At 35.6% G+C, this 16,156-nt stretch overlaps 1 protein-coding gene and 1 long non-coding RNA gene across 3 annotated transcripts; one reads left to right on the top strand and one right to left on the bottom strand.

The window, feature by feature from the left end:
• The first annotated feature begins 2,400 nt into the window (after positions 1-2,400).
• On the top strand, positions 2,401-3,653 carry LOC123531503 (uncharacterized). Its single transcript, XR_006682435.2, has 3 exons — positions 2,401-2,651; positions 2,863-2,949; positions 3,218-3,653. It is a non-coding gene; the product is annotated as an uncharacterized LOC123531503 (long non-coding RNA).
• A 7,949-nt stretch (positions 3,654-11,602) lies between these two features.
• LOC128545975 (uncharacterized) lies at positions 11,603-15,376 on the bottom strand. Of its 2 annotated transcripts, none has more exons than XM_045312543.2 (2): positions 15,160-15,376; positions 11,603-14,513 (listed from the first exon to the last, which is right to left on the bottom strand). In XM_045312543.2, exon 2 carries the CDS (start codon positions 14,495-14,497, stop codon positions 12,335-12,337), a length of 2,163 nt encoding a protein of 720 aa, XP_045168478.2. In that variant the 5' UTR covers positions 14,498-14,513; positions 15,160-15,376; the 3' UTR covers positions 11,603-12,334. The 2 variants fall into 2 exon arrangements, with proteins under 2 accessions (XP_045168478.2, XP_053373114.1); XM_053517139.1 differs by lacking the exon at positions 15,160-15,376 and adding an exon at positions 14,802-14,840.
• Positions 15,377-16,156: the final 780 nt, after the last annotated feature.

Here is a 16,156-nt window from a genome sequence, read left to right as displayed (position 1 = left end):
ATCCAGTATCTGCATTAGTTTTGGAGAAAGTAACTTGCATGCAAAACTTTAACCCGGATTTCGAATTTCAAAAGAGGCATATTCTGGCCTAAATGCATGTCAGAGTTATGGGACTTTATGCTATCACCTAGCTTTAAAACCCAAAAGACACATGTGAATTTTTAATTAAATAGAATTTGCATGCAAAACTTTAACCAGAATTGTATATGTCCAAAACGGGGCATAATTTGGCCAAAATATATGTCAGAGTTATGGGACTTGATCCAGTGAGGTTAATAATTGACCTAGAAAACAAAAAATTAAGATTCAGAGCTATATGCCTTGAAATGAAAGCCATAATCACCGTCATATGTACTTGCAAGCAAAACTTTAACCAAGGTGTGACACATGGGTGAGTAGAATAGCTAGATCATTCTTCAAATAGTCGAGCTAAAATGTGGTGATTTGTAGTGAAGGTTTAACTTGACCTGTATTTTATTATGTTACACATGTGTACCAAAAATTATTTAAATCTGTCAAGCCTTTCATAAGTTATTGTCCGGAAAACATTAGTCTGTCAAATTTTAAGTTAGAAAGGGGTCGTAACTAAGTCAAAAATGGTAGTTTTAGTTTATAGGCAAAGTTGAACTTGACTGCATTTTATGACGTTACACCTGTGTACCAAAATTAAGTCTTTCATGAGTTATTGTCCAGAAACCATGATAACCAACGGACCGACAGACCAACCGACAAGATCACTCCTATATACTCCCAATCCAACAAACTTCGTTTGTGGGGAGTAAAATTATCCAATCCACAATATGACCTACTAAGTGTTTGTTTGTTTTTGTTGGATTTAACGTGGCACCAACATAAGTATAGGCCTTATAGCGACTTTCCAGCTTTCATTATGGAGGAAGACCCCAGGTGCCCCTCCGTGTATCATTTCATCACGAGTGGGCACCTGGATAGAACCACCCGTGCTTCTATTTGTTCAAAGGAATTCATCGACAATGTTTCTGTAGTTATAGTTAACAAAAAAAATTCTGTTAACAATTCAAAATGGTATCCAAGTCGTAAAGAAATACTAACGTACATATTTGCAATATAAGGCACACACATAATCATTGTCTTAAGCACGCTTGTTTTTAACTCACAAGATGTTAAAACAAATATGATATCAGATATATTGTTGTGAACTATTTCAAAGACTAGCATGCCTTTGTTTTATATGTGCCACATTAACGAAATATGCAAATAAGGTAATGAAAAAAGAAAGATTACCGTGATGATACAACTGTAATAACAGAGTCCCTTTTCAATTAAGCTACAGTCACACATACGGATATGTCCGTGCGTTGAGGTACGGTGCGGTTAGGATTAGTCTGTGGGTGTATAACTACGGAGCAGTACGTCTTAGTACGGGAAAAATGGTGAGAAACAGGAAACAAACAAAACAATACAGGACGCGAATAAGTACGGATAGGTACGAGGTACTACGTTGAATTACGTTTTACTGCGCCTTGCAACTTGTCAAGCACACGGACGGGTCTGCGGTAAACTACGTTGAACTATGCTTAAGTACGAGCAGCCTCGGATAACTACGTTCGGCTACGGCGAGGTACGTAACAGCACGGATAACTACGTTTAAGCACGTTTAACTACGGATGAATAAGTTTCAACCAAGTTGGACTAAAGTCACGCTCAAATGGCTACGGTTCGCTCAAACTTTTGTGCATGTTCAAAAGTTGGAGAAACTTACAAGTTTGGAATAAGTTTTGAATACGTTTTGACCACGTTTTGGTACGGATTAATACGAATGACTACTCTGAGGTACGGCTCAGGTACGGGTCGATACGGATTACTACGTTTCTGTCCGTAGCTAGACGTAGCTATCTGCGCCGTATGTGTGACTGGGGTATTACCTCATAAACTAGTCCGTTATCTTTCCTACATGTAACTAAATCAAGTGACTGACGTACTTAGTAGATACGAATAGTTATCTTTACATCTTTTACATTTCCTATAAACTGAATATTACATGTTATCATATCAGTGTGTATGTACATTGCATATAATATTCAACTGAAAATGTAATACTCTACGTGAAGATTAAAATCATAAACATTAATCAAGTTCAGATGTCACAGCACTTGTTTGAATCCGTACGCAACGACAAGGCTAAATTGTAATTATATTATTTGTAGTATAATACAATTTCACGCTTTATCGTCTTTGAAAAACATATTAACGATGTATGGGTTTGATCCTCTTCATTTCCCTTTTCTCTTTTGTTTTAAGAGGCGGGGACGGGATCTATATTCCACAAAGCACGTACGGCCATTCCTTTACAACCTGCTGAAAGAATTCCCCAGACAATTAAATGTTTTATAAGATGAACTTGGTGATCAATTATGTGGCAGTCCTGATTTTAAGGGTTTGGATAGCAGTATTTAAAAATCAGAGTTACCTCCCTTTGTCAGTTTTATTGTGTTTTGTGTGCATTCATGTGCATTGACCCTAGGTCACTATTTTTCCCTCTGAAATGCTTTAATTTCATTGGATTAGCCTCTGATAAGATATCTGGTCATTGTCTAGATTGTCATGTTTCTGAAAGCATGTATTGAACTTTTTATTTTAAGAATAGTTGAATTTATATTGGATTATTACAGGTTTGTTGATTTCACTCATTACAGTTTGTAATTATCAATTCAAAGGTCTCATAAAGTGCTCATTAATGATTTTATCTTTTATGCTTTTGGCTCATTCTGTTTAGACAGTTTGTTTATATATTGAGTAAAGTCTATGTTTCTTAAATGGCAGTCTTTCTTACATCACTGTCTTATTCTCTATTTGCACTATAAACCATTTAATCATTTACAGACCTAAACAGATCACAGTGTGTTTGTGTGTGTGTTTTTCTGGACTGAGTACTGCTGTAACATATGGTGCATTTAGGTCCACAACCTGGTAAGCATAATTTGTATTTGTAACCTGTAATTAATTGTATAACTATATATGTATATGTATGTTTATACACTACCTAAGTATATGTATTTTTAGTTGTAATATGCCACTACACACACATGTATATGTTTCATCCTGAAATGTTATTATTTGATTTAAAGAGATATGCTTAATATGAACTGTACGGTATTTTGTACAACGATTATGTGTTTTACATGATTGTAAGTATTTATAGCTTATTGTAAGTATTGTTCATATTATGTAATTTCAGGATGTGTTTTTACCATACATTATGGAGACAGATCTACCAATATTAAAATAGTAAACTGTATACAATGGTATGGCTCATTGACCCACAAAGGAATAACAAGAAGAACCCATCCCCATAAACGATAAACACTTATTAGTTATACTGCCAATTATTACGGCAAAACAGTACAAACTAACAGAGTGACAATTATAAATCAACTCTCAGCACTGGGTTCAACATGAATACTTACTATGCAATCTGATATACCTTTTTACCTTTAACTCTTTCACATTGCTCTCTCACAGAACTACAGCCTACTCACTTATCTTTACTAGCGAGGTTCAACTAGCTCTAGAAAAAGAAGAAGAAGCTATATTAATTATCTTCAACATCTAGCAGCAAATAAACTAGATCTACTAATTATAAAATATAACTTTCCAAACTGAAAACATGAACTACATTATCATGACCTTGCGATATTTCTCGTATTTCACAATGATAGTAATTATACAATAAAAATGAAGGGAAATTGTGTATTATCTTAGAAAGGGATATTCGTAATGTTGTCCTAGTTTTTATTATTGATTTCAAAAAGCTGTTAGGATAAAGTCGGACATATCTTTTGAAAAGCTGTGACTATTACATATGATATACAGTTTGATGTCACACACTGCCTCCGTTCTAAATATTTTGACAAAGTAAAAAAAAATAATCAGTTGGAACGAAATACTACTGATCTGGAAACGAGCTTCTTAACATTGCAAATATTTTATATAACTACCCTTATGGTCATATAAAATGTACTCTGGATTTACAAATCTATTAACTATGCTAAGGAGCTCGTGGAATAATTTTTTTTTTTTGATTTAACGTGGCACCGACACATGATATGTCATATGGCGACTTTTCAGCTTTAATGGTGGAGGAAGACCCCAGGTGCCCCTCCGTGCATTATTTCATCACGAGCGGGCACCTGGGTAGAACCCCCGACCTTCCGTAAGCCAGCTGGATGGCTTCCTCACATGACGAATTCAACGCCCTGTGTGAGGCTCACATCGATGAGGGGCAAGTGATTTGAAGTCAGCGACCTTAACCACTCGGCCACGGAGGCCCCGGAATAAAAAATATCTCTTTACATTGTTACAAATGATATCTTCAACCATTTCATTTCTGGTCTTGCAAAGATATCTTTTACATACCAGAATTCATCCGAAACAATGCCACTACAACTTCAACACAAAACACTCAGAAGAAACTTGAATCCACTGAGGAGACATTGAAAAACCACCTCTAAACTCTTGAGAGAAAGAAAAGCAAAGTGTTTCGAATAGAAAATATCAGAAAGTTTAGGAGAGAGATCATTGAAAGGATTAATGAAACGGAAAGGAATTCTGTAGCTGAGATAGAAGATAAATATAAAGCTGTCATACAACAGATAGAGGGCGCACTAAAAGCTCTCCAAGGAAACAGGAAGGATGTTACATCTGCACGAGTGCCGTAATGTATCTCAAGTGTCTATAAACATAGAAAGCTCTTGCTGCTGCAAGCAAAGCGAATCATTAGAAGGAAGTACAACTGCCAACCAGAAACTAGTGATCATCTTCACACCTGATCAGAATATAATTAAAGTAATAGCAGAAATAATTTTTGGGGGCAGGTAAAACAGGACAATTTACTTCAGACTAAAGAAATGAAGAGTTGTTCAGTAAAGATCCCATCAGACAAGGAGGACTGTAATATTTTGAGTTTCTGTTATCTGTCAAATGGACACTAATTCTGAGTGACTTCAAGAACAAAAATCTCAAAAGTTTGGACAGTTATAAGTACTCTATAAGAAATTATTATGTCCTTTCTGGGAGACCTTGGCAAGTGTGTCCAATCAATAACCAGAAAGTTGCAGTGAGTTTATGCTGGGAACATTCTGTACATTTCAGACCAGAATACGACAGTGTACATATACTCGTCATCTGGACGAAAGGTTTATCAGTCAATAAAATACACAATCCATAGTCTAGCAATCAGTAAGGATGACTCTAAGATTTATGCTGATGTTCCCAGTAATGAGCTAATTGTTCCGGACAACACAGGAAAGGTGCTAAAGTCTTTAAACTATCCAATGCTGAATAGTTCCTCTGACTGTTATATTACTGACAGAGGAAGTGTTCTTGTATGTGGACGTTGGTCCAACAATGTGCTGAAGTTCACACCTGATGGTGAACTGATGGGAGAGGTTGTCAAGTCAGATACATGTCAGACTGTCTGCTGCAATCGGCAAATGACCAAAATGATTGTTGGCAAAAACCAAAATGAAATTGAAATGTATGATTTGGTTTAAAAGGGGGTTAACCGAAAATGGATATTATGTCATAATTAATGTTATCCTTATGAAGCTAAGTCTTGTTTTTCAATACATGCACATAACAACTTTCAACTATTAGGAATAAAAATGGCATGCATTCAAATTATGTTTATATTACAATGTAGTAGTCTGTAAAGTTGCTGTCAGTACTAGCTGACTGCCATGTTCACTGTTATAAACTATTAATGTTTTTTGTAAAGTATCAATGTTAAGTATAAAAATAATACTTCAAAAGGAGCAGACCATCTGAGATGCCTAATAAAAGACAAACAAAGTCTTTTTGGCTTCACAAACAATTAATATGTGCTTGTTGTTTCTCAGATTTGATTTCATACCTAACTTGATATAGATATTTAAGTGTTTCACCTCAACTGTTCAGAAACAGCTGTAGCCATTTCTGTTAATTTTGAAAATATTTCTGTGAAAATAATAAAAAAGAACAAAACGCTGGCAAAGAGAGAGAGAGGGGGGTGGGGGGAGAGAGAGGGAGAGAGAGACCCCTTACCCATCAAATTTGTAATGTATGCAAATGCAATATTAAGGTGTTCAGATTAAGACTGTCAGGTGGGTCCTACTTTTCCATACATTTTCATTTTGCTCTTTATCATAAACGTTCTGCTATCCCAGCTACTATCTATAAAACTGAGTTGGCTGAACAAACTTTTTTTGTAAATTATATATATTGTTTGCTATGTGTGTTTCTTATTATATTTTAGAAAGTGTATGTATTGTAACTCAATGTTGCAGAGGCAAAAAGTCTTTGTTTCTTTATTTCTTTGTTTTGTCTTTATTGTCCATATTTTTCTTTTGTGTAAATGCATATAATTTACATATTCGTGCATACACTGGTGTAGAGTATCGTTTCGGGCACGCTACATTCTCGGAATGGAAATATTCCTATTGGTTCTTTATCTTGTTTTCAAGCGTTCACATTAGAATGAAACTTTTCTTTCGCACTCAGAGCTACGTTAGTTACTTTGGTTTGGTCTCTTTCTGTACAACAAAAACTTGTCTGGTAATAGAGTTCATAGTAACAAGATTTCACAAACATATCTTCACCCATTTGACCTTTACTGATTAGTGTGAACTTTTGAATATGATGTGCATAAATGTTTCAAAGAGATACTTTTACAGTTGGGTCTCTGAGATGGATTTAATGGTTTGTCTTGTAAAATTCCAATGCTTCTCGTAGGAGAACCCCAAAGCTCAACCCTACCTACCTCTCCATTCTCCTAATCAGCAGTAACTTTTCAGTCTTATCGGAACATTTCTGACGTTAAGTTTTGTTAACATTGGTGTCTCTAAAATTTCTAAATATTGTACCATGTGTCTTGCAGGTTGTTTAGAGCTTCGCTTCAATTCCTATTCCCTTACTTCCAGTCAATACCTTTCAAACTTACTAGAAAATCTTTCACAGATAGTCCTGCTTATACATTTGTTTAGTCTGAATAAGCTCTAAAATCCATCATTAGTTCTGTAGAATTTCGGGGTTTCTCAGGGAGGATCCCGAATCTTGATCCCTTCGTGCGTCTCCATTCTTCGTACTAGTAGTAAATATTTTTTCAAAATTTATTACAACTACGTTTGGGGATACATTGTAATTTTGTGTCAAAGATAGCTGATAATGCAACAGTTGTTGTGCGGAATTCTGACGTTTCTCAAGGAAGACCTTCAAATCCCCTCCTGTCCTGTGCTTCCATTCCCAATACAAGTAGTTGATACATTTCAGCTTGATTTGCGCATATATCGCAGCTAGTAATGCTTACATTTTATGTCTAAATAATCCATTTGTCTGGTAGAAATATAACACTTCTCAGGGCTTGACCTGGAAAACTGTGCCCTATAACTAGCTAGATTTGTTCATTTTGGTGTAATATTTTGACACAAAAGCTATCAACATTTAGCTGCTAATCTCCAATTATGTTATTTGTTCTTAAGACCTACAAAGTGCTTCATGGAGATTTCGCGTGTGTGAGGTATATTTTCAGGACAATATTCTTAGATTCCTAGCCTCATTGCCAAAGAAGCTTAACGAAGGGCGGATAAAAACGACGGATTGACAAAAAATCCCTTCTATCCCTTCATGTTCCTTTTAGAAAATACCTAATTTTGCCCTAAATTTCTTTTGGGAAATTAGCTTTACTGTTATCCTACGTATTCCCTTGGGTAACCCAAACCCTCTTGTCAACCACAATTTATTTGCTAACAGAATCATCGGTGACTTCCACTGAAAGTACCGCTGTGTATTTTCGAGACATCCGTATAAATTAATGTTATATTGATTGCACCTTAGACATGCATAAAACGCGTGATACCGGGTGTAGTGAAAATGTTATGACAGAGGACTATGCTCACAAAGCCCACTAGCCCCTTTTGTTACCGCCTGCATGCCTGTTAACTTTGTTCCTATTATTAAATTTTACCATGTTCTGTTTGAGTAGTTGTTACATTATTTCCTTGTGCGGGTATTGCACACTTTTGTGGATAGACGAAATATATCTTTCAATGTTAACCAGACATTTTGAACATGGTGGAAGTGTTCATGCAATGATGAAGGTGCATCCGAACCTTCCTCAAACCTGGAAGAAGTTCGATAGATAACTTGTGATAATTTATGAGGTTTGTTTACATTCTAAAATGATAAATATACATATAGAAGACCGCATTGCCTAGGTACACAAAGTGGGAATATTACATGGACATAATTAAATACAATTTGACAGTCGAGATAGATTTACTTGTGAGAAAGCGTGATTCATTTGTTTCATGTTCTAATCATTGTTCATGTATTTTGATAAAGGATTAGGGATAATGTTTTGACAGGACATAACGTTTGTACACATTTATAAATTGTACGGGTTACTTTTCTGACAAGAATGTATCACAAAAATATCCCATTCTAAATAGCCCTACTTTCGTTGGGGTAAAGTCGAATGTTTAAAGTCCCAAAGTAAGCTATTTTCTTCAAAGTCGATATGGCGGAACATACCGAAGTAAGTCTGACTTCTTATCAGATTGAATGCTGACAGTACCCCCAAATATCAGTATGATCAAATGAACCAGGGTTTAGAAAATAAGGGAGGTTTATAAAGTCGTGATGAACAATTTATTTAAGCATGTTGGGAAGAACTGTTGTTAGCATTTTTAACATGACGAAAAGTAGATAAAGAACTTTAAGGCATGGTGGTGGAGAGGTTGTGTTCGATTTGTTAGATTTACTGGCATCTCTGGTTAAATACCGTTTGATGTGATCTGTTCGCGCTAGTTGTGGACACAGGGTTGAGCTGTCGACTCAGATTCACATTAGCGTCTAGCAGTGTCCCGAGCTTCTTCACATAGTTTGTTAACAACAACAGTCATACTGTAGTAATGTATCTGACTTTATGCTTTGATGTGAACAGTGTGAACAACATTACTTCTGTTCTAAATATCGGTTAGAACTTCAGTATGTGGCGATGTATCCAAGAGAAGCTACCACAGAGGCAGGCCGCTATCACGTTATGTTACAGTTTCCATTGGCTCGAATGACCATATATAGGGAAAGGTGACCATAACCTCTGGTGGCCATGTTTCAAATGAATCACAATTATTGACAAATCTTGAAAGAGGGTCACTCATGAAAATTTTATGTAAAATTATTTACAATTCGGAACAGCGGTTTATGCGGAGATGTCATTTGAAGCCTTTTAGCTTTGCTGGCCCTTATGTGCAAACCAAGCAGAACCGTTTGAGCAAATGAAACAAGACATTCCAAGAAACATCCGGGCCAAGATTCATCAGTTTCCAACTAGCGATTTCTGGAGATGTTGTTTGAAGAAAATGATTAACGGACGGACTGACGGCGGGTAGACAACGGAAGGTGAATGATCACAGCTTACCCCGAGCACACTGCGCTCAGATAAGAAAAAGTCGTTGGTCTAACTGTGCAGACTTTCTAATCAAATTCATTAAAATGCACTACATTCTAAAATAATTCAGTAATAAACTTTTTGAATAACCCGTTTACAAAAATAGAACCACGATTTTTATTCATAATAATCATAATGCATAATTGTTACTTAAAATGGGTAGATTTATTGACATTGCCTAATTTAAACAGCACACGCTCTCAAGATCGAATTTCTTTTGATCTAAAAGATATAATTACGTTAGTAATCGGTGGGTTATTATCGTTCCCGTTTTTGACTCCAGTAAAGTAGTTTAAAGCGACTCGTTTACACATTTTAGACGATTTTTTCTCTCAAAAATTCATGAAACATGGGTACTGTGAAAGTGATCAGTGATACAAAACTGATCAACGAGAAATTTGCAGTGTATTCTAATAAATAAACAAAAATATTTTGCAGAAGGGTAGTAGGGTTGCAACGCTTTTGGTTTAATGAACAGGCTCAGCATTCTTCCCGCTTTTGTACCAATAAATAATACTTATTTTCACTCACTTTACCAGTTTTCAATGTCGTATATATGTTTGCCACACTTTATGGAAATGTTTTTAAAATTTCAGCCAACTTGTGGGCGAGCAGCTTTAACCTTAACATTTAGTAGAGCATGTCAAAAAGTCGCATTTAGGTCATATGCGAAATAAGTGTTCCACTATACCTATACCAAACGTTGTGGTGCAATGGTCACATCCATGTATTCTCTCCGGCCACTGGCTGAGTTCGTCACACAGTTCACACTTTCAGCTCAAAATTTGAAAGTGATTTACTAGCGTCATTGTACTTAATCAACAAAAAATATCTAAAAGCTATACGCTACTTTTCATGTTCAGTATTATTGAATAAAACGGTGAATCAAATTGAAGTTTTCGCATATTCCACATTATGATACAGCTGAACGCGGAAATATAAATTAATTTCATCGAAATCTTTCCAAATATATACAAGACAGACGTATAAATTCCTAAAAAAAACAAAATACATTTCACTGTATTAAAATGTAGAAGAAGATTGCGTGGTTTTTACATTAATTCCATATGCGGGTATGACACAGTCTTGTGGATAGGTGAAAAATATTTTTATTGAAAACCCAACATGAATATGGTAGAAAAGTTCATCTTATAGCGAAGGTGCATCCGAACTTTCCTAAGACCCGAAAGAAGTTTGATAGATAACTTATTATAATTTATGAGGTTTGTTTACATTTCTAAAACGATAAATATGTATTTAGAAGAGGACATTGCCTATGTACACAATGTCTGAAGATTACATGGGTATAATTAAGTAAAATTTGACAGACATGACTGATTTACTTGTGAAAAAAAAAAACGTGAATCATTTGTTTAAAGACAGATTATCATGTACTAATCATTTATTGTTCATGTATTTTGATAAGAGGTGAGTGGATAACTTTTGTCTGGACATAGTGTTTGTACAAATTATGAATTGCACATTAGATTGTACTAACTGGTTATATTTCTAACTAGCGTAAAAAAAACAATCCATCATAAATAGCCTTACCTCCGGCGGGGAAAGTCAAAACGGTAACGTCCTAAAGCAAGCTGTTTTCGCCGAAGTCGATACGGCGGAAAGCACTGAGTACTGAAGTAAGTCTGAATTCTTGTCGGATTAAATGCTGACGGTACCCAAATATCAGTATGATCAAATCATTTGAACAGGGCCTTAGAAGATATGGGAGTTTTATAAAAACGTACACAACAATTTATTTAAGCCTTTTAAAAACAACTCTTGTTGGCATTTGTCACATGATGCAAATTAAATATAGAAATTTAAGGCATCTTGGAGAGGTTGTATCTTAGTTGCTGATCAAGATGACAAGGTTTTAAATCCTGTTGATCGTTGTCTCCATAATCCCTTACATAAGTGCCTGTCATACAAAACCAGGTCATCTCAGTAGAAGACAAGCCTGTACGAGTATATCCAGAGGACATGAGCTCGATCCCTTGTCGAATCGAATATTCTCCATAACAATTTGAAAATAAACAAAATGGCTGAAATAAAATATCATCCACCCCCGGTTTTCAGTTAAAAATGGCAGAAACTCATATTAAACATAGAAAACGAGTAATAACTTCATCAACATCTAAATACATGTAAAATATAAAAATTTATTTTCAATCTTACATGGTAGAGTACCAACATATATTTTTAGGGAAGTATCTAGGCCTGAGACACATTTTACATTTTTACGAAATACAATGTGTGCTCATGTGCTAGGTTATATGCAATAAAAACGTGTTTTAACTGGTTTTAACAGGATGAGGTTATGCATGTACCTCCCCAAGTGTGTAGCCAGGTTAAATTCATTCTTCCAGCATATAACCGACTTTGCTATAATATAATGTTTCGTTTCTAATACGTAAATAAAACAATAGATAAAACGTGGAAGCATTCTTTTTAGTCGCTACATGTAGATTGACTTGTTGTCATCGTTAACTTAGCGTGTATTATTTACATCTCACATTTGAAAAAAGACCTCTTGACTACCGGCAGTTCAATGTCTTGTGTCTTTTTATAAACTCATACCCGGATTCAATTCTTACAAATAAATCAGGCCCGTTTATCCAGACATGGCTTTGTTTGATTTCTACTTTTTTATGAAAAAAGGACTTCTGCTTAGCATTGATGTAATGTCATTATAACAACAAAAAGATCTATATTTGTAACAAGCAGTTAAAGTTACAAGAGTTAAGCGTTCATGTTTATCTCTTTTTTTTGATATAAATGTTCCGATAAAAATGATTTGGGACATACGTGAAATGCAAACACAAACTCATTTTCTTTCCATCCAATACGTTCAATAATTTTCACACTTATATCTCATTTTGGTCCAGAAGTGCGTGTATAAATAATTTTGTCCTTTGCCCTTTGACATGTCTGTTCATTCAACAACTCTGTTATTAAAATGCATATGTGGTAAGATGCCGCATTTCCGACTGGACTTACTATCTCTAGCGATCGTTCGAAGCAACTTATAGCTTTATCATGATAACCTAGTTTATAGTAGCAAACTCCCAACAAATTCAATGACCTATGGCGGTCAATTTTACCGCCGTCAAAACGTAGAAAGTCAGAAAATTCCTGTAAACATTGCTTACACTCTTTGACATGTTTTCTTTTGAGACAAATAAGAAATAATAGGTAATACGAATATACCACTGGGTGAAAAACACAAAAGTTCCAGTTATGGCGTTTACTGAGTAAAGCACATTCCATCTCTACACCAGGCGGTGCCCAAAGTACATCTTCCGACGTAAAGCAAATATCATGAGCTAACATATCTTCCGACGACGGAAATACGTCTATGCAATCGGGATGAGTCTGTTGTTTAAAATATTTTTTTTCAGCCGAAGATCCAATAAAGAACAAGCTTTCCTTCTTTGATATGATTGAGCGGATTATCGTCAAAGCTTTAGTGTACTCCCGCAGGAGGTAATGAAGTGTGGCAAGGTGGAGAAATCCAGTGGTTGAACCTATTTTTGCATCCGAAAACAAACTGTAGGTAGTCGGTATAAGATCTTCTTTTGGCAAAAGCGTGTCCGGTTTGAATATTTCTGGTATAATACGCTTCCCAAACTCTATCTTCAAGCAGCTCAACGCATGCTTTCGTAGCGTGCTGTCAAAGTCACTTTCATATTCTTTTATATATAATCCTGCATCCATTAATTTTTCATGTGTTGCTGGAAAATAAACAATGAACATGAAAATTTCATTTGCCTTCAAAAATCTTGATAATATACCCATCTTCTCGCAAACTTCAGGAACATCTGGTATTTGTTCCTTTGTAGTATGAATAAAATGTGACAAGCTGCCATTGCAGTTACTCCAGATTTTGCCAAGATCATCCAACGGGGCAAAACTCGTTGCAGCCTGAAGTACATACGGAACTGTGTTGTTCTCGATGTCTTCTAACTTATTTACCACTGCGGTTTGTATCTCTCGGTCTCTGAATTTAGTGAACAGTAAATTTCTCTTTCTGAAAATATAATGAGGCAATGTCTTTGCCATTACACATTTCCTGAGACTTTGCAAGCATGAAACTATGCAATGAATGAGATTTTCTGAGGTCCAATTGTCGGGACCTTTATTTTCAATCTCCCAGAACATAATAGTTTTCAGAAAGAAAGAACTCAACTGGTCAGGGGCAATCGGCTCCAGAAATTGTTTTCTTAGCAGTTTAAGTATCACATAGCACTGGATTTGTGTGTCATTGAATTCCCATATTAATTCTCTTTCTGTTGGAACAAATGCAAACCTCCATTCAAGTGCACAGTCTGAGGAATACTCATCCCCTACCGGCAGAAGGTAACACGGAAGCTGTCTTAAAGAAGATACTGTATTCTCTGAGGGCCATTCGTGAAACCTAGGTCGATTACACCATTCTTCTGCTTCTCTTGGCCAGTTGGCACACTCAATCCCAACTGCAATATCTGACTGGTTAGCGTGGTCAAATTCAATAGTTGAACATGGTCCATGTCGAAAGATGGAGGTAGTCGAATGCGCAAAAGGTGAGAACTTATTTGTTCCGGACATCAACTTCAGGAAAAATGCAGAGAATCTATTGCTTGAAATGTATTCCGAATTATCCTCGCCACCAACAAGGGATTCTTCTAGAATTTGTCTAGTCAAGTCTTTCTTGTCAAATAAGTGGTTTAGTCTTAGTTTTGAGAAACCATGACGCGAATCGTCTGTGTCCATTTTCAAAACGTGACACTTTTTAATCATGACTTGGTTCGGATTATCAGCAGCACACGTGTCTGTAAATATTTGCATATGGTCAACATCACTTCCGGGTATTTCAGATGTTTCCGTACAGCTGCCTGTTTCTATGAAATGATTGTCATGCAGTGTTGCCGCCAGGTACTCCGTTATATTTGCATAAGATTTCATCAACTGTAGATTATTTCTAACAATTCTCGCCCTTGCCAACGCACTAGACAAAAGTTTGCTTACTTCAGTGTTAATGTTGATTTCTTCGATCATCTTTGTTGGAAGATATCTATTGAAAAAATGCAGAAAATAGTATTAATTTTTAAATACTTTAATACGACAAAAGTAGATAAATCATCTTTAAGGCAAGATATCTTTTTCATAAAACAACGTTCTGTTTGTTTGTAGCAAAAACAATCAACTCGTAAAGAAGATTCAGGAATTCATGTGAAATCGATCAGTACTGAATGTATACAATTTTACTCTTTTACATAGTGGCTATAACTAAAATACTGTTTACATATGGCATTTAACCCGTATAAGCAAATACACACGTTAACAACTTAAGTTGTTTTACCTCTAAGAAGTCAATTTTTATAACTTCCTAAACTTGTTGCTCTCCCCATGCTTAACAATATATAAATATCAAAATCGCCTATTGACAAAATGTAAGGACAACTATTTAGGAGTAGGGAGAGTCTCATTCAAAGAAAACAATCCCCTCATACAAAAACCCTACAATAGTGAATGTATAGTTGCGATAACTGGCAGCAAGGGCTAAACAAACAATTAGAGCAAAAACACCACTGGGGGATTTTGACCGGTTGAAGTTGTGCAACAAAGCTCAATCATTTAACCCCCAACATGTTACAGTGAAACTAAACTTAAGTTCAGTGTAGTTTTGTATTTAATCGAACATGATTTTATTATGTTACCTTTCTCTCCAAAGAAGCCGAGAGTCAATATATTCCAGTCAAAACGATCTTATTCCCGTCCCTGTTATATTTCTGTCATATTAAATATTAAATTTAGTGTATGTTTTCATATAATAGGTACATGTTATCGTTTTGAAATGCTGCCAACACCTTTTATATAGATAGATTTCATATCTTATTCAACAATCACTGTTCGTTTTAAGTCACGCCGACATAATTTCGGTTAGATAGTGACTTCCTAGTATTAATAACGAAGAAAGACATTCCTTGGGCTCATCCGCGCATAACACATAATTATTACCTCTATTGTGCATAAATAAACCAGAATGGAAAGTAGTTTTTGCGATATATGAACTAATGAAGCAGTCATTGTTTCGCAATTATATGGCAGGCCAAACGTTGCTATTTTCTTAAAACAAACGGTGTAAGATTCTATAATTATGTTATTTGTTCCACATTCTTATTGTTAAACTAAGAACGTATATCAAACAAATAAAATTAACGAACACAAATAAAATTAAACAGTACACAATACACAATATTAAGTAAACAACGAGATAGAAAATGAAGAACACAGTAAATACAATACTTCAGTTTTACACTCTTATTGCTATATTAGTATGGAACGCCACAGTTGCCTCTTTATTGGTGGTTTTCATTTCGTCAAGTATACATCAAAGATTGTTCTTAACATTTGTCAGTTTGCGATTACCATTTGATAATGTGTGTGTGTTTGTTTATCAAACTGCTTTATTGTCTGTTTGTCTGGTTTTTCATGTTTACCTGTCTGTCTGACTGTCTAACTGCCCATCTTTCTGCCTGTATGTTTCTCAGTCTGTCAGTCAGTCTGGTTTTCTCTCTATCCTTATATTTTCCGCCCACCTGCCTGCCTGTCTGTCTATCTGTATGTATATGTACATGTCTGTCTACATGCATGTTGGTGTGTCTATCTGTCTGATTGTCTAACTGCTTGACAGGTCTGACTGTCTGTCCATCC

Source organism: Mercenaria mercenaria, chromosome 11, assembly GCF_021730395.1.
Source record: "Mercenaria mercenaria strain notata chromosome 11, MADL_Memer_1, whole genome shotgun sequence".
NCBI lineage: Eukaryota > Metazoa > Mollusca > Bivalvia > Venerida > Veneridae > Mercenaria > Mercenaria mercenaria.
This window is presented reverse-complemented; position numbering and strand designations above follow the sequence as displayed.